The 24,024-nt window shown below is 43.0% G+C and overlaps 2 protein-coding genes and 1 long non-coding RNA gene across 6 annotated transcripts; 2 read left to right on the plus strand and 1 right to left on the minus strand.

Annotated features, from left to right (window-relative positions):
- The first annotated feature begins 938 nt into the window (after window positions 1–938).
- LOC116376519 (uncharacterized) lies at window positions 939–5,305 on the plus strand. The gene is made up of 2 exons (XM_031837400.1): window positions 939–3,775; window positions 4,529–5,305. The coding sequence occupies exons 1-2, from the start codon at window positions 1,293–1,295 to the stop codon at window positions 4,611–4,613; spliced, it is 2,568 nt and encodes an 855-aa protein (XP_031693260.1). The 5' UTR covers window positions 939–1,292; the 3' UTR covers window positions 4,614–5,305.
- LOC109900909 (uncharacterized) lies at window positions 1,286–24,000 on the minus strand. 4 transcript variants are annotated; one of them, XR_002256660.2, is made up of 3 exons: window positions 23,819–24,000; window positions 23,041–23,106; window positions 1,286–1,392 (listed from the first exon to the last, which is right to left on the minus strand). It is a non-coding gene; the product is annotated as an uncharacterized LOC109900909 (long non-coding RNA). The 4 variants fall into 4 exon arrangements; XR_002256659.2 differs by lacking the exon at window positions 23,819–24,000 and adding an exon at window positions 23,329–23,784; XR_004211933.1 differs by lacking the exon at window positions 1,286–1,392 and adding an exon at window positions 21,227–21,402.
- On the plus strand, window positions 12,668–16,140 carry LOC109900906 (lactoylglutathione lyase). Its single transcript, XM_020496796.2, has 6 exons — window positions 12,668–12,840; window positions 13,226–13,308; window positions 13,658–13,798; window positions 14,313–14,371; window positions 14,496–14,585; window positions 14,772–16,140. The coding sequence occupies exons 1-6, from the start codon at window positions 12,772–12,774 to the stop codon at window positions 14,912–14,914; spliced, it is 585 nt and encodes a 194-aa protein (XP_020352385.1). The 5' UTR covers window positions 12,668–12,771; the 3' UTR covers window positions 14,915–16,140.
- Window positions 24,001–24,024: the final 24 nt, after the last annotated feature.

Raw genomic sequence — 24,024 nt, forward strand, 5'->3', positions numbered from 1 at the left:
CAAGTATGACCTGTCCAATGTATGACAGAAGCTGTGACATTCAATATGTCTAAATGTATATGATCTAAGCAGAGCAAACAGGTTTTTATGCATACTTTGGTATGAGTAGATTAGGCACTGAGAAAATACAGTATGTCTAATTTAGCATAAAGATCCCTGTTGTGGTTCATTAATTTCCGTCTGTGTAGAGTATCATAATCGCAATCATGTGTCTCTTCTGGGAAACTTGACAGGCACGCACCAGAAGAGGAATTCAAGGTTATAAAATACATCTCACTGGGAAATGTTCAGCTTTGGAGCAAGGGGGGTCAATTGATGTCCCTGATGTCACTTTGCTCAGAAAGAAGATTAACAGAGGTGTTAGTGAAACTATAAACATAACATCTCAATGTACCCTGTATTTTATGACTTCTGGTGTCTGCTGATCAATCACAACTATATACAAACTTGTACGTAATTGCAATTCAGTATGGACCGTTGGTTTCATCAATTGGTTTGATTTATTATCAAAATGAACTTAGAACTTGTAGATGACTTTATATCGGTTTTTCAATTCAGTAAATAACACGTCTGTACATTTAGAAACACAAGACAAGGGAAACTTTACAGGGCACATGGAGGAGAGTGTGGTATGTGTCTGTGAACAAGAATAGTTGGATAGTTGGGAAACAAAACAAAGTAACTCAACTAGAGAACATGGGCAGCTTCCTGTCTCTGATTTGACCCGTATCTTAACTCCACTGTTGCCTGTTGCCTGTAAACATTCATTAGACCTACGGTGGAAGAGGTTGAAAAAGACACCTGACAAACTTGGCCCCGATTACCTTGATGGGCTTAGTATTATGTGCATTTGTGTGCGTGCGTGCGTGCATCATTCACTTAATGTGACCATCTGTGTGCATGAGTCCTCCAATCCTACTTGATCCGTTTAGCTCCTCAGTCTCTCTAGCTCCGTTTCATTGGGGAGGACTGCATAGCTTCCAGAAGCCTCAGCCGGACTGCACATACACGAAACCCAGAAGAATGTTAAAAATGATAGACAGTCGGTATGAGCCATCTATTGAAGAACCCAGTAAAGAAGATGGATTGAGAAGCTGAATTGCTGTTAAGTTAAGATACGCACCCTGCTGAACACACAAGTTTTCAAAGGCAATCAGACATACGCACCAATGGATGAGCAAGACTATCCACACGTAAGAGGTTAAAGATTTGGTTCTGTATCTCTTTATTGAAATTACATCGTAAACGAAGAACTTAAATCAAAACTATTTTTCCGACATTTGGACGTAAAAATGGGCTGTTCCCCATCCAAGGGTCAGCTTTTCCCCGGGGTCGCAGATGGGATCCACAAGGATCCGCTGCCAGGACCACCAAAGTTGGATGACATCAAACCTGTTGAGGGAGAAAACCAAGATATTGACGATATGGATATTGACAAAGAATTAGAGGAATTCTCATTATCAGAGGTGAATCCTATGGCCCCTCTGGGCAAAGTGTCGGACATGGCCCCCAACACAGCCGTTGTGTCAAACCCAGGGGCTGTCTCTGAAATCGAGGTCAAAATGACGTGTCAGGTGAGAGACATACAGAGTGAGAAATTACTGGAAAAGCAGGTGAAAAAGGTAGAGCAGCGAAGGAAATATAAGGGCGTCAAACAGGGTTGCCGAAAAGAAAAGGAGATAAATACCTCCATCATGCAGGGGAAGGTGGACCTCCCCATACACATTGTGAGAGCTCACCAGGCCGCCTACACATACCTGAACCCCAACATCTCCAAGTGTGAAACCCTGCTGGAGATGCTGGACCAGGTCGCCCAGACCCACCTCTCCCTGCAGCCCATCATAACAGTCATTGTAATGCTCTTCGAGGAGGTCAACCAGGCCCTAGAGGAGATGGCTGATGATGGCGAGCTGATGCTGAAGGAACATGGCAACCACATGGCCTGGCCCTCCGAGACAAGGGCCCCATATCCCATCCCTGCCAAGCCCAGTGCTGACCCATCAGAACCCCCGCCAGACCTGCTGCAGCAGCTGCTCCAGGATTCCACTGAAAAGTTTAAGCTGGTGGGGAGCTCGGTCCAAGTCCTGGGAGACACCGCACTGGAAGAGGCGGCAGACTACTTTGCCTCGCTATCTAAACTACTGGGCAAGAGGCTGCAGGCCAAGCGAGCGGTAGAGGAGCGTCTGAGCCAGGTGCTGGCACGCGTGGAGGCAGCCGCCAAGTGCAACCTCGATGACTTGTCTCTTCACAGCGAGGACAGCGGCATTGGGGGAGAGAATGAGTCGCTGACGGGATCAGAGCGTCAACGTCGCCAACGGGGGAGTTCTGGGCCCGGTGGCAGTGCTCGCCCCACACCCCTAAGCCATTCACCTGACAAGGTATGCCTTAATAAAAGTGAGGAGGAAAATGAAGTGGATGATGATGAAGATGAGGAGGATGAAGAGAGGTCAGGGAGGGTGCGGTCCAACTCTTCCTTGTCAGACCCCATTCAGACCCCCAAGCGCAGTGAGAGGCAGCCACCCAAACAACCCCAGACCGCTGCCCCCTTGGGCAGGCCAGTGAGACCGCCACACTCACAGTCCATAGAATCTTTCGATGTTCAGGAGCTGCAACAGAAAGATCTGGACCAGCGGATGGGAGACGACACTCTGAGGAGACACTCTTCAGGAAGGAGGAAGGTTTCTAGATATGAACTCAAAGGGTCCGCGAAGGCAAACCAAACACCAACTTCTCTACCAGCGATAGCACCACAACCCCCTGGCCGCAACTCCGTCAAAAGACTCATAAACACATTCAGTGGTGGGACGGATGTTAGACAAGTCCAAAGTCTCACTAGTACACACCTTAGGGGGTCTAGGAGGAGTGAAACTCCAGGTCCTCCCTGGCCAGTGGAAGGCAGGGAGGACCTAGATGTGGACTACCTGCCCCCACCTCCCCCTGAGGTCCTGATGGACAACTCCTATGAGAGCAACGAGGAGAACCCGGATGATCAGGGCGGGGAAGAGGAGGACATCACCAGTAGGGGCCACCCTGTGCCACACCAAACAAGCACCACCTGTCAGCGCCTGAGGGCCTCGTTGCAGACCATGACGGTTCTGCCCAACCGTGGCAGTGTCGGACCAATCAGGCAAGATACCATGGTGAGGGGAGATCATCAGGCTACATCGCTATACAGTCAGGCCTGTAAGATCATCCACCTGCGCAATGCAACTGAATCCACTCCTACGAGACCTGATCAGGGGGTTCGAGGACCCCTTAGAGCTGGGGTGAGCCTCAGGCAAGGAAGCAGCAACCACTATGGGGGGGAGTATTACCCCACCAGCATGCCACCAACCATCCCAACAGTCTACAGAGTTCGCCTACCACCCTCTTGTCCCTCTATTCAACAAGAACTACCAATCCCCCCTGCTTTATCACAGCCTAATCCACCTTCACGTCCATCCTCACCCCGGGTCCTGAGATTGAGCACAGAGAAGAGTGGTGAAGAAGACAGGTCACCCTCAGTGTCATTCAATGATGCCCGATCGGTGTTCTGTCAAAATAGCCAATCGAACTCCCAGATCTGGACCCCCTCCTGTAGCTCCACGCTACCCAGGGCCTATGGTGAGCCCTCCCGGGGAAGGCTGTCCACACGAGGGTCCCAGACTGTCAGTAGGCGCAGCCAGTCTGACCAGAGACCCAGCCTGATGACACAACGAGATGAGTCCCTTGTCCCAGGCACATCACAGGCCAGGATTGGAGGAAGTGCGTCAAATATCACCAATAACAGTGAGAGGTGAGTGTCTCCCTTTACTCCCTGGGTCTAGCTAAAAGTTCAATGCACCTTACGTGATGATCAAACAGGCTCCGGGAGGCGTCCGCGTGCACCATCGTGTGCATGTTAAGTTTGTCATTTTAAAACGCAAATTGATCATTTGAAAACCGATTTGCAATTTTGTTAGCACAGCTGAAAACTGTTGTTCTGATTAAAGAAGCAATAAAACTGGCCTTCTTTAGACTAGTTGATATCTGGAGCATCAGCATTTGTGGGTTCGATTACAGGCTCAAAATGGCCAGAAACTCCCTAGTCTATTCTTGTTCTGAGAAATGAAGGCTATTCCATGCGAGAAATTACCAAGAAACTGAAGATCTAACCAGAATAGAAAGAGGTGGGAGGCCCCGGTGCACAACTTAGCAAGACGACAAGTACATTAGAGTGTCTAGTTTGAGAAACAGACGCCTCACAAGTCCTCAACTGGCAGCTTCATTAAATAGTACCCGCAAAACACCAGTCTCAACTTCAACAGTGAAGAGGCGACTCCGGGATGCTGGCATCTGTTTTTTAACCCAATATCCTGTTAGCAGTGTTTCCATCACCATCACCCACACACCCTACCTACTGGCTCCAGATTTAACTTGAAAACCACCTTTTGGCATAATCCTGAACAGATTAGCTCTCCTTCCTCACTGCATCTCTCAGCTACCTTGCACGCTACCCCACATAATCCACCCATGCACTGAAGCCTATTCTTTTCCTGTTGTTTTATAGGATGGTCAAGGGTCTTGTGACGGAAGGGGAGAACCAATCAGATCCAAGTGATGCTGCTCCTACTGACTTGAACCCTGAGCAGTAGTTCATGGCAGCCTTCCAGGGCAGAATCTACCAAGCGAATTAGAGGGTGATGATTGAGCATAGAAAGGGATTATGGATTAGGACTCTGAAAGCTAGAGGTTTTCTGTCTCTTCTTCTAATGAGAGAAGAGGTTTATTCTAAGAAAGTGTGTTAGGTTGCAATGGAGAAAAATACTAAATACATGTGTTGGTTCTATAACTTCCTATGAAATCTTAAGTTTTACAGTAATTACTGAAAACATTATTCCAACAACAATAAAATGTACTAAATTAGGATTTGTTGAAGATTAATAATGATATAATATATGATAATAATATTTGCAATCTGTCAATACATTGGTGAAAATAAAATTGTATAATTGACTATGACTAATTATATACTGGTAAAATGATTTGTTTCCTGTTCATGTCATACTGTTTTTGAATTAGCATTTGTGTTTGAACTGTTGGCATTTTTGTTATACAGTAACTACAGTGTTTGCTTATAAATGTTGTTTTATTATTATTGTTATTCATAGTCACATTTTTTGTATTTTGTTTAATTCTACTTCTTTCTAACTTTGTTCCTAAGAAATGCTGTACATTTTTTTTGTCTGTGCTTCATGAGAAGAGCAGTGACTTAAAAAACACATTACCTCACCCAGCCATAAATAGCTTCCTGATTCCTCTCACATACAATTCGCTGTGAGCATGAGTCCCAGTGTCACATTTGTCGAAATGATTGGACCAAGGTGCAGCATGCGTAGAGTTCCACATATTTTAATTAATAGAAACTCGACGGACAGCTACTCTTGTGCACACAGGCAACTAACTGTAGACAAGATCCCACAAAGCACAATGAGGAAATGGCTGCCTAAATATGATCCCCAATCAGAGACAACGATAAACAACTGTCTCTGATTGGGAACCATCCCAGGCCAAAATAAATCCCAGGCCAAAATAAACCATTAATCACCTAGATCACCCCAACCAACAGAGAATAAACAGCTCTCTATGGTCAGGGCGTGACACCCAGTGGAATTATGTACCCATTATTTTAGAGGGGGCACAAAGTATGTGAGGATTGAGGGGGGAAGTCAAACACCTGAAACAGCCTTTTCCATAATAATTATGCATAATGTTTACCTGTTCAATTGAATTAATGATACACATAGATTATTTAGGAACTTTTATGCCTTACGAGTTTAGTACAACTGCCACACTGGTATACAGTATCATGATCCAATAGTTAAAACATGCCAGCTAAGACGCTTAGACAACTTGATTAACTTCATTGATAGCCTGAAACGGCTTGGTAGCTAGTTAGGATGTTGGGAGATTGGGAACCTATCCAGCTGTCTAGCTAGCAAGCTAGGTGGCTAGTATTACAGATACACAACACAATGTATTAGTTTTATTTATTCAAGAAGGAATCAATATGGTACATACGGTAGCTTGATCAAATTAATTTACAAATATACCTCCTACGAGTCCTGCCCATCACCTGCAGCTAAAATCAGATCAAACCCCCATGTGTGTGTCACTCGACACTCTCTCTCATCTTCCACTGATGATAATATCTGCACGCACTAGATACTAGAGTATCTAGAATCCTACCTAGCATGTCTTTGCTCCGTGGTGCACCTTGGAAGGAACCACTTACTAGGGAGAATGGGGAGGTATTCTTTGTCTAGTCCAGTCAGTGCACTCCCTCCACAAAATACAGCTGACAGATCTCGTTCTAAATAATTGTGATAAAACGTGGGCAAAAAAAATCAAGTTTAGTTATTAATAAATAAATAAAATGTAAAAGGACAAATCTGAGGCGGCACATGCCCTTGTGCCCCCTATGGGCATGACACCTCTGGCATGACAGTCATTATAGGTTATATTCTGTTGTTATAGGTTATACACTTGTTTTTTAATTGACCTGATAATGGAGTATGTCTTCCTCAGGAAAGAGTAAACTGCTCATTTTCGAAAACAATTTGAATTGATACGGAATTTGAATAATCTATTTACTATATTGCAGAACTTAAAAAGCCATACAACATATGTTTTTTCAACAACAGGTTAAGGTAAATAATATCAAAGGCTGCACTGAAATCTAAGAGTACAGCTCCCACAAACTTCTTATTATCAAGTTCCTTCAACCAATCATCAGTAATTTGTGTCAGTGCAGTACATGTTGAGTGCCCTTCTCTATAAGCATGCTGAGTGTCTGTTGTTAATTTGTTTACAGAAAAAATAGCATTATATTTGGTCAAACACCATTTTTCCCAAAAGTTTGCAAAGAGCCGGCAGCAAGCTGATTGGTCAACTGATATAACCAGTAAAGGGTTCTTTACCATTTCTGGGTAACGGAATTACTTTGATTTCCCTCCAGGTCAGATTAAAAATAGGAGTGGCAATATAGTCCGCTACCATGTTCAGTAGTTTTCCATTTAAGTATTCAATACTGAATGCTGATTGGTTAAAAGCGCATTCCAGGCTGTGTCTATTCCACAAATTAGCACTGGTTAAATCTGACGTTAAAATACCTATTTACTCTGTTCCATCTGACTGCGCAATCCACTGTATCATCAACTCTCCACTATAAAAATAATCTAGACATTATCTCACATTTCTTTTACACTAACATTTAGTTTTCAACAGCAGAGATTTGTATAAACCCTGCTGTCTGTCTCTCCGACATTTACAAAATTGTTTAAATGTTACATCTCAAACAGTCCCATTGTAATGGCCGTGTAGGGGTCGGGAGTCGGGACGAGAGAGAGGCAGGCAGCGTTTCTCAGCCAGTCGAAATCATGAATCAGCTGGCATAATTTTTTATGGATCTATACAAAGAAATGTCAATTGAAAAAAGGTCAAACGAGACAGTCTTTCCAGCTTCAGTTTGAAATTAGTGTTAGAGCTCTGTGTGGTTGGCTACTTCCTCTGAAAAGTGTCCTAACAAGAGAGCACATTTTCTATGGCAGGTGAAATAGTGCCTCATCAGCTCATTGTTATAGACGTATCCAAATACATGTCACTAAAAAACAGCTTAATAAACAAATGCAGCTGCTGCTGTTATTCTGTCTACGCTGTTTGACGTAACTAAATTAGTTGGCTAGCTAGCAAGCAAGGGATAAGAATGTTGCCAGCCAGTATGGCAATGGAACATTTAGAACGAACGACTGGGTCGCGTCCGTAAACACAGAACAAAAAGACTGAACGACTGGGTCGCATCTCTGGCAACGGAACCAATAGAACGAACGACCAGCCGGCTTGGGTAGCAACCCTAGATTTGTTTCTGGACTATATCTGGAAGGAAGGATGAAATAGTAATAACTAAATAACGTTTTCAATTATAATATGCGAATCGTTATTTAATTACGTTGGTAACCTGTTGTATAAAAGTGATAATGCCCTAGAAGCCTGTGTTTGGTGGATATATTGGCACGTTTTGCCGGACCGAGACAAACAACACCCGTGCCGATAAGTCGTCCAAACACCGGCTTCTCGGGCATTATCACTTAAATGGACAACAATCATTTCCCCACCTCAACCACACTAACTCAACCACACTTTCTTTTCAGCACCATGGAGTGAATCCTTACCACTGCTACACCTAGCTATCAGCAGAGCTTTGTCTGGTAGAGAAACAGTTAATTCATCTTCATCTACTGCCTTTAAAAAAAACATAGCTGATATGGCTGACTTGCTTAAACAAATGTGGTTTGACTGACAATTGAGATGTACAAACTATGGCATAAGAGGACAAACATGGGCGTTCTTACAGTATTCTCCCTGTATACCAAGTCAGAACCGTAGGATAAATAAAGGGGGCGTATAAGCAGACAATGAAAGCTCTTATAATATTTGATGATGGCATTTCTCTAAAACAGGCTATAGGCTACATGTGTGCCACCAAGTCAGAACAGTAGGCTAAGGTATGAGGAGGAAAGGGGACAAATTTTTAGGATGAGGCACATGGGCTACAAACAGCTTACTACACAACATACACTTAGTGTTACTTTCTTAGCTACATTATACAAATCTCCCTGGCATAATTTATGCAGCAGCATACAATACATTTTTGGACTCGCCGTGTTTTGCTGTGCTCACTTAAACAGGAAGGTTCATCAATGTCTACCATTCATCAATGTCTACCATTCTCTGGATTTATGGCGCTTTCAAGAGAGCTGGGAAATCTGAAGAAAAAAACTATACTGAATCATGATGTCAGTAATCTTCAGGTCGGAGCTCTAGAAAGAGGCCATTGGCCACTGGATTGACAGTATGTCCAATGTTAAATGTTTATCATTTTAAGCTTGGAAAAGAGACCCTTAAACCCAGACTGATTGCTTTGCAATGTTTTCAGTTAGACACTGATTTCTTCCAAACCATTCATTGTTGAATTTGCCATTTTCAACTTGTTGTCTAATGTTCATGTCCAATGGCCGATGAGCACCAATACGTCTTATCTATAATTTCTCTTCATAATTTCTCCATAATCCTTTATGAAAAGAATTGAAAAGAATTTGCAAGTAGTTTGTCGACTTGATTCCTGATGATAACTGCTAGCTTGCTAGCCAAGATTTTGAAAGTATGATGTTGACATGATCAATACAATTAAAGCTACGGTAGATATAACGTGTTTTAACGTCATTTTATGACCTTTAGCCTTCTAGAATGGGCATTTCTAATGTAACTCTATAACAGCACCCAAGGGGCTTGAATTTTCGAGCTCTCCCTTTGATTTTGTGGTGACTTTAGTATCCTCGTGGCATCAGAACACTGAGCAAATCACAGCGCAACTAGAGATAATTACCAAACCCTACACTCTGTATTCTCTGCTGGCTGCCCCTCCACCACAGAAAGCACTGAGCTAGGCTGAAACGCCTGCATTTTGGAGCTGCCTTACTCAAGAAAGCAAAAACGACATCATGTTTATACATGATTTATACAGCTTTATTCACTTTTTTTTTAAATTTTACATTGTTTACAAACTGATATGTGACACTTATTAATACCAAAATATTTGGGTTGCCTGTTTTATATATATATAAAGTAACAGTCAAAAGTTTGGACAGACCTACTCATTCAAGGGTTTTTCTTTATTTTTACTATTTTCTACGTTGTAGAATAATAGTGAACACATCAAAACTATGAAATAACAAATATCATGTAGTAATCAAAAAAGTGTTAAACAAATCAAAATATTTTTGATTTTAGATTCTTAATTCAAAAGGCACTCGCACATCTGAGCAATCTTTTTTGCAGGTGCATGGTAACAGTTGAACAAGATGAAGGAAAAAAGAACCCGCACACTGCTCTTGATAGTATCACTGATCTTTAATAAGCTTACATATCGGCCTCACGGCATTCGCCAGAGCTTTTGTGAATTTCTTTAAATTAGCAACCTTATGTAGACCTAGCCCCACCCACATCCGTTCCACACATGAAAAGGGGTTGGAGGCAAAGGAAAAACAAATAAGTGCTACCAAATATAACAATATGCATTTCATAAATATTCAAATAAATTGGGTAAATAAGACGTATTAAACACGTCTGTAAAACCACAATGAGGACATAGACCTACCGAGCAAGTTTTCATGAATTATTGGGTACATCATATAAAAAACGTCAGAGTAATCTGAAATAGGGGCATAATTCATATTCTCATTTACAACATAACATACATAGGCATTTCATCATTAAGACCTTTAGGAAATAATGTCTGGAGGGTAAAAATCCAAAAGCATTCTCTTTTACTCAGATTATTATTAATCTATCTCCTCCCCTGTCTGATATCTTAACTTTCTCTATGCCACAAAATCTAATGGTAGAAATGTCATGCTTTAGGTCATTCAAATGTACTGCAACTGGATAATCCCTGTCGTTTCTCCTGATTGAACTTTTATGTTATCTGATTCTCTGTTTGAAAGAACGAGAGGTTTTACCTACATAGCACAGCCCACATGGGCATTTAATAATGTAAATAACATGGGTGGTGGAACACGTAATGATGTCATTTATTTGGAACCGTTTTTCTGTATGTGGGTGGCAGAAATATTCACACTTCATCATATTGTTGCACTGTGTGCATCCTCTGCATTTATAGCTACCATTTGGAAGAGGGCGTAAAATAGATTTTAGATTCTTCAAAGTAGACACCCTTTGACTTGATGACAGCTTTGCACATTCTTCGAATTCTCTCAACCAGCTTCACCCGGAATGCTTTTCCAACAGTCTTGAAGGAGTTCCCACATATGCTGAGCACTTGGTGGCTGCTTTTCCTGCACTCTGCGGTTCAACTCATCCTAAACCATCTCAACTGGGTTGAAGTCGGGTGATTGTGGAGGCCAGGTCATCTGATGCAGCACTCCATCACTCTCCTTCTTGGACAAATAGCCCTTACACAGCCTGGAGGCGTGTTGGGTCAATGTCCTGTTGAAAAACAAAGGATAGTCACACTAAGCACAAATCAGATGGGATGGTGTATTGCTGCAGAATGCTGTGGTAGCCATGCTGGTTAAGTGTGCCTTAAATCCTAAATAAATCACAGACAGTTTCACCAGCAAAGCACCCCTACACCATCACACCTCCTACTGCATGCTTCATGGTGGGAACCACACATGTAGAGATCATCCGTTCACCTACTCTGTGTCCCACAAAGACATGGCGGTTGGAACCAAAATTCTCAAATATGGACTCATCAGACCAAAGGAGAGATTTCCACCGGTCTAATGTCTATTGCTCGTGTTTCTTGGCCCATGCAAGTCTCTTCTTCTGATTGGTGTCCTTTAGTAGAGGTTTCTTTTCAGTAATTTGACCATGAAGGCCTGCTTCACGCAGTCTCCTCTGAACAGTTGATGTTGAGATGTGTCTGTTACTTGAACTGTGTGAAGGAATTATTTGGCCTTTAATTTCTGAGGTTGGTAACTCTAATGAACTTATCCTCTCCAGCAGAGGTAACTCTGGGTCTTCCTTTCCTGTGGCAGTCCTCATGAGAGCCAGTTTCATCATAGCACTTGATGGTTTTTGCAACTGCACTTGAAGAAGCTTTCCCATTTGGCAGATTGACTGACCTTCATGTCTTAAAGTAACTTGGGACTGTCATTTCTCTTTGCTTATTTGAGCTGTTCTTGCCATAATAATGACTTGGTCTTTTACCAAATAGGGCTGTGTTCTGTACCTTGTCACAACACAACTGATTGGCTCAAGTGGCCGGGGACTTTAATGCAGGGCAACTTAAATCAATTTGACCTCATTTCTATCAGCATGTTAAATGTGCAACCAGAGGGAAAAAATTCTAAACCACCTTTACTCCACACACAGAGACACGTATAAAGCTCTCCTTCACCCTCCATTTGGCAAATCTGACCATAATTATATCCTCCTGATTCCAGCTTACAAGCAAAACATGCAGCAGATGAAGCAGATGCTAAGACTGGAATTTGTTGAAAACAAATTGGCTCCCTATTTATAAAGAAGATGGAGAACAAGCTAGGGAGTTAAAATACGGGAGTTTGGTGCAGGTAAAGCCTACTAGTGCAAAAATAATATTGCTATTTTGTCAAAACGATACAACATCAAAAAGAATATCCTAATTTTGAACTATTGATTTTTAAGCACCTCTAGTGGTAAAGGAATGTGCTTTTTATCAAAACATATATTTTTAGGATGTTTAATTACATCATGCCTACTAAATCATTAATTCCATTTAATTCAACCATACATACAGTGTAGGCCTTCCGTGTTATTTACATGTCTAACCTATCACTCAATTCCACATTCTTGAAACGTCTAACAGTGGGGATCGTAAGGGCCTGCTTTTTCACACATTTATAGCTCCAACAGTATTATTTACCAGGGAAAGTTGTCATAGATCCTTCTGCACCTAATCCTCTACTCTGCCAGGGTCCTGTGCCACTTAAAACTGAGTAGGCTTTCTGACAGTTGTAGCCTCCATTGCAATGCACACCTCCTCGGCATTGGTTATACACTTATAACTAACATACTCTCCTAGTGCTTTCGGTTAAAAAAAATTGTGAACCCCTCCTACCTGCCAACTTTAGGGAGTGTCATACTTCGCTGTCAATTGTCTCGACTTGCCACAGTCAGCTTTGGGAGTGCCTATCCCAAGCTACTCGGCCTGTGAATTTGCCTGCTGTCAATTTGGTCTTTCACTGCAAAATGACAGAAAAAGGACTTACGGATGAGGCTGTGTCCGCAGCATGCAAAGAAGGGGACCCTATCACCCAGGTTAGTGTCACGCAGTAGAATGTCTAGCATTTCTTTGTCACTTATTCACAGTAGGTTTATTTTACTCGCTTGACACAGTCTGTCTCAGCAAACCTGTTGTTGAGCAAGAGTCTCCGGCCTCAGCTATGTGAGTTGTAGGCTATATAGCCAAGCCCCTATAGCAAATACCAATGGGAAAAAAACATTTAGGGAACTAGTCCCAGGCCTTAGAATGTAATTACTTATACTGAGTAATGTATTGGCTCTAGTTTAAGTACTTATTTTTCTTCTAGAGTTGCAAGCTGAGAACAAGGGGAGAAGTAAGGGGGTCAAGACATATTTTGCAAGCAACAACTCGTCCCGACACTCCCCCTTCTTCTCTCTGTCTCCCTCTGTCCCTCCCCAGGATTACATGTTGCAGCAAACTATGCTGAGGGTGAAAGACCCACTCAAGTCTTTAGACTTCTACACACGCATCATGGGCATGACGTGAGTCCCATACGTCTCTCTCACACAAAGATGAAGGGGCTTCGGGCCAAGTACCCTACCCCTCTAGATGAGTTCTCATTCTCTTGAACAAGAAATAGTGATTTATATATGTTTATGACTAAAACTTCTCCCATGTGTTTCTACCTTTGTGGTTAATGTGGCCCTATCCATTTTAACTTTATGTAGAGTGATCGGTTTGAACTGGATTCTTCAGAGTTATGAGAAATTAACCTCTGCTTTTGCATGTGATGTTAGTGACCTTTTCATTGATCCTTGAGGGTTGTAATTCTCCATCTTCACCTCCAATTGTCCCACCAGTTGAACCAGTTGTGATTGCTATTTGCCTCAGGTTGCTGCAGAAAATAGACTTCCCATCAATGTGCTTCACACTCTACTTCCTGGGTTATGAGGAAAAGAAGGAAATCCCTGCAGACATAAAGGACAAGACAGCATGGACTTTCTCCCGACGAGCCACCATTGAACTCACACAGTAGGCACCCCACTTAAAACCTCACTGGGCACACATTGGTTCAATCAACGTTGTTTCCATGTCATTTCAATGAAATTATGTTGAACCAACGTGGAATAGAATGAATAAATTGACGTCTGTGCCCTGTGGGTCAGCACACAAGCACATAGATTTCAGATCTGCTAGTAAGCAGAACTATGAAGTGAACTGTAAAAATGGAATATAATAGAAGATGATCCAGTAACATCAAACCAGGGGTGTCCAACAGGCAGATCGCCAAGCTATCAGTAGCTCGTGGGCTGTCAATGAGTAACTCTTTAAGTATCCCATTCATAGATGTTAAAGAAAGATTTCACCCAAAAACGATCTTTCGGTATTTGTTTCATTAGTTGTCCCTCTGTCTTCCGTCTGTCTTCTGAAAACAATCGCTGTATTTTTGTTTTGTTACTATGTTCATTAGAAACTATGGTTCCAACCCTGTCGCAATACTATGATGGTGATGACATATTTTTCTCTTTACTCTCTTCTCTTTCAGCAACTGGGGCTCTGAAAATCTATCTTATCACAACGGAAACGCTGAGCCAAAAGGTTTTGGTGAGAAAACGATATGATCTTTTAAATTCAACCTTTTGAATGTGGTACTGATCAGCCATTTTCCTTTTCCACCATGAGGCAATTTCCCATTATTTAAATATTTCCTCTCCACTCTATCATACAGGGCACATCGGAATTGCTGTACCTGATGTTTATGCAGCCTGCAAAGTATTTGAAGAAAAAGGAGTAACATTTGTTAAGAAGCCAGATGATGGTATTTATTTTTTCTCTTCCCTGACATAACCCTCTCACACAATTATTTTGTGTTATGTTTAGGGTCTCTCTGAAAAACGCATTTGTGTGTAGGATACATAACAATTTACTTTCATCTGTATCAGTCTGCTTTAACTGTATTCTCTCAATTTGTAGATGCAACACTCAAAGTTCTTTCTCCACACAGGTAAAATGAAGGGACTGGCCTTTATACAGGATCCGGATGGATACTGGATTGAGATTTTGAGTCCAAACAACATGTTCACCGTAACGTCATCCAAGCGTCAAACTGAGATAGTACAAACTGACTTGGTCAGAAAAAGGATGTGATGAAAAAGTAAGAGAGAAATTGGAGGAACCAAAGGGTGTTATGTGAGGAAATTAAGAGGTGAAGATTGAGTATTTGCTTACGATTGGGATCACATACAGATACCCGCTGAAGGCCTACTTAAAATAACAATAGCGGAAGTATATTTTAATATATTACAAATACACTGACGTATACTTAAATATACTACAAGTTCATATAATATACTGCAAATACGAGATGTACTTTTCTAGTATATCTTAGGTTTACTATACATATTGTATCATTACACTTCAATACAATTATTACAAGTGTACTTAAAATGCATTGATTTTCAGTCTTTAAACTATGTTACCTATCATTACACTTAACACACTTATTACAATTGTATTTTTAATTAATTATTTTCAGTGTTTTAGTATACTATATGTTCATTATCATTACACTTAAACACACTTACAAATACTTCATATACTTTAATTGTACTTTAGTATATTCATAAAAAATACACTTAGAGTTGTTTTTAAGTTGAACCATTGATTTGTTTAATGAAACTCTGCTGTGAGTGATCAAGTACACTATAAGTATAATTTCAGTGCCAAAAAAGATTTTTTGAGGTACTTTCTGAATTCCTGTTCAGAAGAGTGCAGAGAAAGAGAAAGTTGACAATGATAATAATTGTTTATTCCACATAAGGAAACATGCACAGCTGAGGAACATGCTTCCTGAGAGTATACTTTTTCATATCTCAAGAAAATATACTTAAAGAAAACTCCACCCAAAAACTATCTGTTGGTATATGTTTCATTAGTCCATTGTTGATATTGTCCCACAATAATTTGCATGTCAACAATCACGTTTTCAAGATATATAACTTTAAAAATACAGAAATACAACCGGTATGATGTATTTGGTATAGTTGAAAGAGATGGGGCAAAAGGAGTGGCAGACTTACTGCAAATTGAGAAATGATGTGAATAAACTACAACAACAAAAAATAAGAAACTGTATTATGAAGCCAAGAATCAATTAAATAAAGAATGATGGAAAAAAACTTGAGTTCTTTAAATGAAATTATGGGCAGAAAGACAAATTAAACTCCATCTTTCATCAAATCAGTTGGCTTACAGGGGGCAAAAAAGTATTTAGTCAGCCACCAATTGTGCAAGTTCTCCCACTTAAAAAGATGAGAGGCCTGTAATTTTCATCATAGGTACACTTCAACTATGACAGACAAAATGAAAAAAAATAATCCAGAAAATCACATTGTAGGATTTTTTATGAAGTTATTTGAAAATGATGGTGGAAAATAAGTTTGGTTGGTCAATAATTGGTCAATAACAAAAGTGTATCTCAATACTTTGTTATATACCCTTTGTTGCCAATGACAGAGGTCAAACGTTTTCTGTAAGTCTTCACAAGATTTTCACACACTGTTGCTGGTATTTTGGCCCATTCCTCCATGCAGATCTCCTCTAGAGCAGTGATGTTTTTGGGCTGTTGCTGGGCAACATGGACTTTCAACTCCCTCCAAAGATTTTCTATGGGGTTGAGATCTGAAGACTGGCTAGGCCTCTCCAGGACCTTGAAATGCTTCTTACGAAGCCACTCCTTCGTTGCCCGGGCGGTGTATTTGGGATCATTGTCATGCTGAAAGACCCAGCCACAGTTCATCTTCAATGCCCTTGCTGATGGAAGGAGGTTTTCACTCAAAATCTCACGATACATGGCCCCATTCATTCTTTCCTTTACACGGATAAGTCATCCTGATCCCTTTGCAGAAAAACAGCCCCAAAGCATGATGTTTCCACCCCCATTCTTCACAGTAGGTATGGTGTTCTTTGGATGCAACTCAGCATTCTTTGTCCTCCAAGCACGACGAGTTTAGTTTTTACCAAAAAGTTATATTTTGGTTTCATCTGATCATATGACATTCTCCCAATCTTCGTCTGGATCATCCAAATGCTCTCTAGCAAACTTCAGACGGGCCTGGACATGTACTGGCTTAAGCAGGGGGACACGTCTGGCACTGCAGGATTTGAGTCCCTGGCGGCGTAGTGTGTTACTGATGGTAGGCTTTGTTACTTTGGTCCCAGCTCTCTGCAGGTCATTCACTAGGTCCCCCCGTGTGGTTCTGGGATTATTGCTCACCGTTCTTGTGGTCATTTTGACCCCACGGGGTGAGATCTTGCGTGGAGCCCCAGATCGAGGGAGATTATTAGTGGTCTTGTATGTCTTCCATTTCCTAATAATTGCTCCCACAGTTGATTTCTTCAAGCTGCTTACCTATTGCAGATTCAGTCTTCCCAGCCTGGTGCAGGTCTACAATTTTGTTTCTGGTGTCCTTTGACAGCTCTTTGGTCTTGGCCATAGTGGAGTTTGGAGTGTGACTGTTTGAGGTTGTGGACAGGTGTCTTTTATACTGATAACAAGTTCAAACAGGTGCCATTAATACAGGTAACGAGTGGAGGACAGAGGAGCCTCTTCAAGAAGAAGTTACAGGTCTGTGAGAGCCAGAAATCTTGCTTGTTTGTAGGTGACCAAATACTTATTTTCCACCATAATTTGCAAATAAATTCATAAAAAATCCTACAATGTGATTTTCTGGATTTTTTCCCCTAATTTTGTCTGTCATAGTTGAAGTGTACCTATGATGAAAATTACAGGCATCTTTTTAAGTGTGTCACGTTCTGACCTTTATTTCCTTTGTTTTGTCATTATTTAGTATGGTCAGGGCGTGAGTTGGGGTGGGCAGTCTATGTATGTTTTTCTATGATTTGGGTATTTCTATGTTTCGGCCTAGTATGGTTCTCAATCAGAGGCAGGTGTCATTAGTTGTCTCTGATTGAGAATCATACTTAGGTAGCCTGGGTTTCACTGTGTGTTTGTGGGTGATTGTTCCTGTCTCTGTGGTTGCACCAGATAGGGCTGTTTTGGGTTTTCACGTTTCTTGTTTTGTTAGTTTGTTCATGTGTAGAGTCTTTATTAAAGAACCATGAATAGAAACTGCGCTGCATTTTGGTCCGCCTCTCCTTCACCACAAGAAAGCCGTTACAGAATCACCCACCACAACAGGACCAAGCGGCGTGGTAACGGGCAGCAGCAGGAGCAGCGAAATAAAGACTTCTGGACTTGGGAAGAAATCCTCGACGGGAGAGGACCCTAGGCAAAACCAGGGGAGTGTCGCCACCCCAAGATGCAGCAGGAGAAGAGGCAGCAGGAGCAGCGCGAGGAGGAATGGACATGGGAGGACGAATTGGACGGAAAAGGACCCTGGGCACAGCCTGGAGAATATCGCCGCCCCAAAGAAGAGCTGGAGGCGGCAAAGGCAGAGAGGCGCTGGTATGAGGAGGCAGCGCGGCGGCGTGGATGGAAGCCCGAGAGTCAGCCCCAAAAATGTCTTGGGGGGGCACACAGGAAGTGTGGCGAAGCCAGGTAGGAGACCTGCGCCAACTTCCTGTGCTTACCGGGGGGCGAGAGAGACCGGGCAGGCACCGTGTTATGCGGTGGAGCGCACGGTGTCCCCAGTGCGGGTGCATAGCCCGGTGCGGTACATACCAGCTCCGCGTATCGGCCGGGCTAGAGTGAGCATCGAGCCAAGTGCCATGAAGCCGGCTCTACGCATCTGGTCCCCAGTGCGTCTCCTTGGGCCGGCTTACATGGCACCAGCCTTGCGCACGGTGTCCCCGGTTCGCCTGCATAGCCCAGTGCAGGCTATTCCACCTCGCCGCACTGGCAGGGCGACCGGGAGCATTCAACCGGGTAAGGTTGGGCAGGCTCGGTGCTCAAGAGCTCCAGTGCGCCTGCACGGTCCGGTCTATCCGGTACCACCTCCACGCACCAGCCCTCCGGTGGCAGCCCCCCGCACCAGGCTGTCTCTCCGTCTCATCCGTACAGGTGCTCCCGCCTGTCCAGTGCTGCTGGAGCCTTCCTCCTCTCCAGCACTGCTGGAGTCTCCCGCCTGTCCAGCGCTGCTAGAGCCTTCCTACTCTCCAGCGCAGCCGGAGTCTCCCGCCCGTTCAGCGCTGCCGAAGTCTCCCGCCTGTCCAGCGCTGCCGAATTCTCCCGCCTGTCCAGCGCTGCCGGAGCCTTCCTCCTCTCCAGCGCTGCCGGAGTCTCCCGCCTGTTCGGCGCTGCCAGAGCTCCCGCCCCTCAGTTCAGAGGCACTAGAGCCCCTCATTCCAGAGGCGCCAGAGCTACTCAGTTCAGTGCTGCCAGATCCTTCCTCTCCAGCGTTGCCGGAGCTTCCCGTCTGCCCAACGCCATCAGAGTCGCCAGTCTGCCCAGCGCCGCCTGAGCCACCCGTCTGCCCAGCGCCGCCAGTGCCGCCAGTCTGCCCAGTGCCGCCAGTCTGCCCAGCGCCACCAGTCTGCAAAGAGCCACCAGTGCCACCAGTCAGCCAGGGGCCGCCAGTGCCGCCAGTCAGCCAGGGGCCGCCAGTCAGCCAGGGGCCGGCAGTGCTGCCAGTCCCGCTGCCAGATCCTTCCTCTCCAGCGTTGCCGGAGCTTCCCGTCTGCCCAGCGCCATCAGAGTCTCCAGTCTGCCCAGCGCCGCCTGAGCCACCCGTCTGCCCAGCGCCGCCAGTGCCTCCAGTCTGCCCAGCGCCGCCAGTCTGCAAAGAGCCGCCAGTGCCGCCAGTCAGCCAGGGGCCCCCAGTGCCGCCAGTCAGCTAGGGGCCGCCAGTCAGCCAGGGGCCGGCAGTGCTGCCAGTCCCGCTGCCAGATCCTTCCTCTCGAGCGTTGCCGGAGCTTCCCGTCTGCCCAGCGCCATCAGAGTCTCCAGTCTGCCCAGCGCCGCCTGAGCCACCCGTCTGCCCAGCGCCGCCAGTGCCTCCAGTCTGCCCAGCGCCGCCAGTCTGCAAGGAGCCACCAGTGCCGCCAGTCTGCAAGGAGCCGCCAGTGCCGCCAGTCAGCCAGGGTATTTCCTTTGACAGCTCTTTGGTCTTGGCCATAGTGGAGTTTGGAGTGTGACTGTTTGAGGTTGTGGACAGGTGTCTTTTATACTGATAACAAGTTCAAACAGGTGCCATTAATACAGGTAACGAGTGGAGGACAGAGGAGCCTCTTCAAGAAGAAGTTACAGGTCTGTGAGAGCCAGAAATCTTGCTTGTTTGTAGGTGACCAAATACTTATTTTCCACCATAATTTGCAAATACATTCATAAAAAATCCTACAATGTGATTTTCTGGATTTTTTCCCCTCATTTTGTCTGTCATAGTTGAAGTGTACCTATGATGAAAATTACAGGCCTCTCTCATCTTTTTAAGTGGGAGAACTTGCACAATTGGTGGCTGACTAAATACTTTTTTGCCCCACTGTAAGCCATCTGATTTGATGAAAGTTTAATTTGTCTTCCTGCCCATAATTTCATTTAAAGTACTCCAAAGGTTTTTTCCATCATTCTTTATTTCATTGATTCTTGGTTTCATAATACAGTTTCTTATTTTTTGTTGTTGTAGTTTATTCACATCATTTCTTAATTTGCAGTAAGTCTGCCACTCCTTTTGCCCCATCTCTTTCAACTATACAAAATACATCATACCGGTTGTATTTCTGTATTTGTAAAGTTATATATCTTGAAAACGTGATTGCTGACATGCTAATTATTGTGGGACAATATCAACAATGGACTAATGAAACATATACCAACAGATAGTCATTGTCAACTTTCTCTTTCTCTGCACTCTTCTGAACAGGAATTCAGAAAGTACCTCAAAACATCTTTTTTGGCACTGAAATTATACTTATAGTGTACTTGATCACTCACAGCAGAGTTTCATTAAACAAATCAATGGTTCAACTTAGACCATACAGTGAAATGCTTACTTACGAGCCCCAACAATGCAGTTTAAAAAAATACAGATAAGAATAAGGAATAAAAGTAACAAGTAGTTAAAGAGCAGCAGTAAAATAACAATAGCGAAACTATATACAGGGGGTACCGGCATAGAGTCAATGTGTGGGGGGACCGGTTAGTTGAGGTAATATGTACATGTAGGTAGAGTTATTAGTGACTATGCATAGATTATAACAACAGAGAGTAGCAGCTGTGTAAAAGGTTGGGAGGGGGGCAATGCAAATAGTCTGGGTAGTCATTTGATGAGGTGTTCAGGAGTCTTATGGCTTGGGGGTAGAAGCTGTTTAGATGCCTCTTGGACCTAAACATGGCGCTCCGGTACTGCTTGCCATGTGTAAGCAGAGAGAACAGTCTATGACTAGGGTGACTGGAGTCTTTGACAATTTTTAGGGCCTTCCTCTGACACCGTTGGGGCGGTATGCTAATTGGAGTGGGTCTAGGGTTTCTGGGATAATGGTGTTGTGTCACTGGGCAGCTCTCGGCTGTGCATCCCTTTGTAGTCTGTAATGGTTTGCAAGCCCTGCCACATCCAACGAGCGTCAGAGCCAGTGTAGCACGAGACGATCTTAGTCCTGTACTGACAATTTGCCAGTTTGATGATTCGTCAGAGGGCATAGCGGGATTTCTTATAAGCTTCTGGGTTAGAGTCCCGCTCCTTGAAAGTGGCAGAAAGTGGTAGTTACAAGACTGACAGCTATTTTGCAATCTGTATGGCACAGTTGTAAACATCCTGGTCCTCAAATGAAACTGGTATACTTCTGCACAACACCTGGCCCGCCACAAGGAGTCGCTAGAGCATGATGGGACAAGGACATCCTGACCGGCCAAACCCTCCCCTACAAAAAATGTAATTAAAATAAATAATACTAATCTCTTCCCAGCTATTTTGCAATCTGTATGGCACAGTTGTAAACATCCTGGTCCTCAAATGAAACTGGTATACTTTTCTATTTATGCTATTTTGTACCTCTGCCAGTTTTGATCATTTATATTGGGTAGACAGACCAGTTTCCTACCTCCTCCCGCTGCCACCTCCTTTTCCATTTTTGGTGTCATGCTGTAATCAATTGTTTGTAATCTTGGATTGAGCAGACCTTCCCATACAATTCCAATAGCTCCATGAAAGACATAACTTTACCATTCCAAATAACTATATCATTTAAAAACAAAATACCATTTTCAAACATCTTTTTCATAAATAAAAGTATTTTATCAACCAGCACAACCATAATATTTGTTATAATATTTGTTATTTTTTCTGGGGGGATGAAATTTAAATTGTAACCCGCTCTGCAATGCTTGTTAGAAAAACAGCGATACTTTGAACAAGGTTTAGCTTTCAATTAAACTATTTTTAACTTACATTTTCACAAAATATATTTAAGTACAGTATATTTGCAAAACGTATGTGCAGTTGAATTTTATATGAGAGATTCAGACCTACTATGGTGTTGAATGCTGAGCTATAGTCAATGAACAGCATTCTTACATAGGTATTCCTCTTGTCCAGATGGGAGAGAGCAGTGTGCAGTGAGATGGCGATTGCATCATCTGTGGATCTATTGGGGCGGTAAGCAAATTGAAGTGGGCCTAGGGTGTCAGGTAAGATAGAGCTGATATGATCCTTGGCTAGCCTCTCGAAGAACTTCATGATGACAGAAGTGAGTGCTACGGGGCACTTAGTGGGACTATAATAGGTTTTCAACAGGACAATGACACCTCCAGGCTGTGAAAGGACTATTTGATTAAGAAGGAGAGTGATGGTACTGCATCAGATGACCTGGCCTCCACAATCACCCGACCTCAACCCAATTGAGATGGTTTGGGATGAGGTGAACCACAGAGTGAAGGAAAAGCAGCCAACAAGTGCTCAGCATATGTGGGAACTCCTCCAAGACTGTTGGAAAAGCATTACAGGTGAAGCTGGTTGAGAGAATACCAAGATTGTGGAAAGCTGTCATCAAGGCAAAGGATGGCTACTTTGAAGAATTTAACATGTAAAATATATTTTGAACACTTTTTTGGTTACTCCATGATTCTATATGTATTATTTCATAGTTTTGATGTCTTCACTATTATTCTACAATGCAGAAAATAGTAAAAATTCAGAAAAACCCTTGAATGAGTAGGAGTGTCCAAACTTTTGACTGGTACTGTATATATATTCTTTAATCTTGGGTATACTATGGACACCTAACAAACTGACTAAAAGAAAAGGATGGGATACCCGTAACATACAGAGAAATTATTGGATATATTTGGATGAGACAAACTGAGAATGAAGATGACTTACTAATGCCAGGGTGATTAGCTGCTCCTGATGTTATTTGACTGAGGTTGATCTGATCCCAGCCTGTGTCTGCAATAAACAGAGATGTGGATCATCTTCACGTATTTTCGACATCGCGTTTTTATTCCAATTGTAAAGATTTAGCCAACTAGACCATTCAGACTATTTATTTGGTAACCATAGTAGTAGTTTCCTTATGTAGATTTACAAGAAGTGTGTAATTGCGACCCGCAAGTTATTATCATAAATAACTTCTAATTATTATTTGTAGATCAGTCAGTCACAATTTACCCATGATACATCACAGTTTTGATCCTCTCGAAACACGGCCATTGTTAGGACTCCGGTACACAGCAGGCGGGAGGTGGGGCACCGGTAGCTAGCTAGCTATGACAACTATACTTTTATTTACATTTGGTCCACATGGTAATCACATGGCAAAGTAGACTTTACCACAGCCACAGTAATAACAATGACTAAACCCTGCCTATTTCTACAACGTATCTTCTTAGAGTCCGATTTTAAACTTAACCATAACTGCACTGCTAACATTACGACTAACCTTAAATTAATGAATGTTTACCATTTGGCCAATTTTGACTGTGGCTTTGATAACTAGTGCCACCCCTTAGACAATGAGAGGAAACCGAGAATATCAAAAGTATCACCAAGACAGTAACTTCAGAGATGAGCTGGGTTAGTAATAAAAAAACGTTGGTAACTCTGGTTTCACACATGCATGAAGATGGCGCTTAAACTGTAAAAAATAGAGATTGCATACTTGAGGGGGGCGTTCATGCAGGAACCAATGGTATGCTCAAAGGGAGTTCTTGCATATTCAAGAATGTCCAGATGCAGGAACAACCCGAATTCCGCAATCACAAATTTGAAATTTACAGGAATTTACATTGTTGTTAGGTGATCATTTTCGCATGTGTTACATCCAACCACCTGCATTTACAATGTTTGTCCATACACAAGGGGCGC

This window comes from Oncorhynchus kisutch, linkage group LG12 (assembly GCF_002021735.2).
Source record: "Oncorhynchus kisutch isolate 150728-3 linkage group LG12, Okis_V2, whole genome shotgun sequence".
Classification (NCBI taxonomy): domain Eukaryota; kingdom Metazoa; phylum Chordata; class Actinopteri; order Salmoniformes; family Salmonidae; genus Oncorhynchus; species Oncorhynchus kisutch.

Excerpts from the sequence above, each read along its gene's own strand:
- LOC116376519 (XM_031837400.1), top strand. The coding sequence starts at position 1,293 with ATGGGCTGTTCCCCATCCAAGGGTCAGCTTTTCCCCGGGGTCGCAGAT. Across the intron at positions 3,776-4,528 it reads ATCACCAATAACAGTGAGAG|GATGGTCAAGGGTCTTGTGA; the intron begins GTGAGTGTCTCC and ends GTTGTTTTATAG.
- LOC109900906 (XM_020496796.2), top strand. The coding sequence starts at position 12,772 with ATGACAGAAAAAGGACTTACGGATGAGGCTGTGTCCGCAGCATGCAAA. Across the intron at positions 13,309-13,657 it reads ACACGCATCATGGGCATGAC|GTTGCTGCAGAAAATAGACT; the intron begins GTGAGTCCCATA and ends TATTTGCCTCAG. Across the intron at positions 14,372-14,495 it reads CGCTGAGCCAAAAGGTTTTG|GGCACATCGGAATTGCTGTA; the intron begins GTGAGAAAACGA and ends TCTATCATACAG.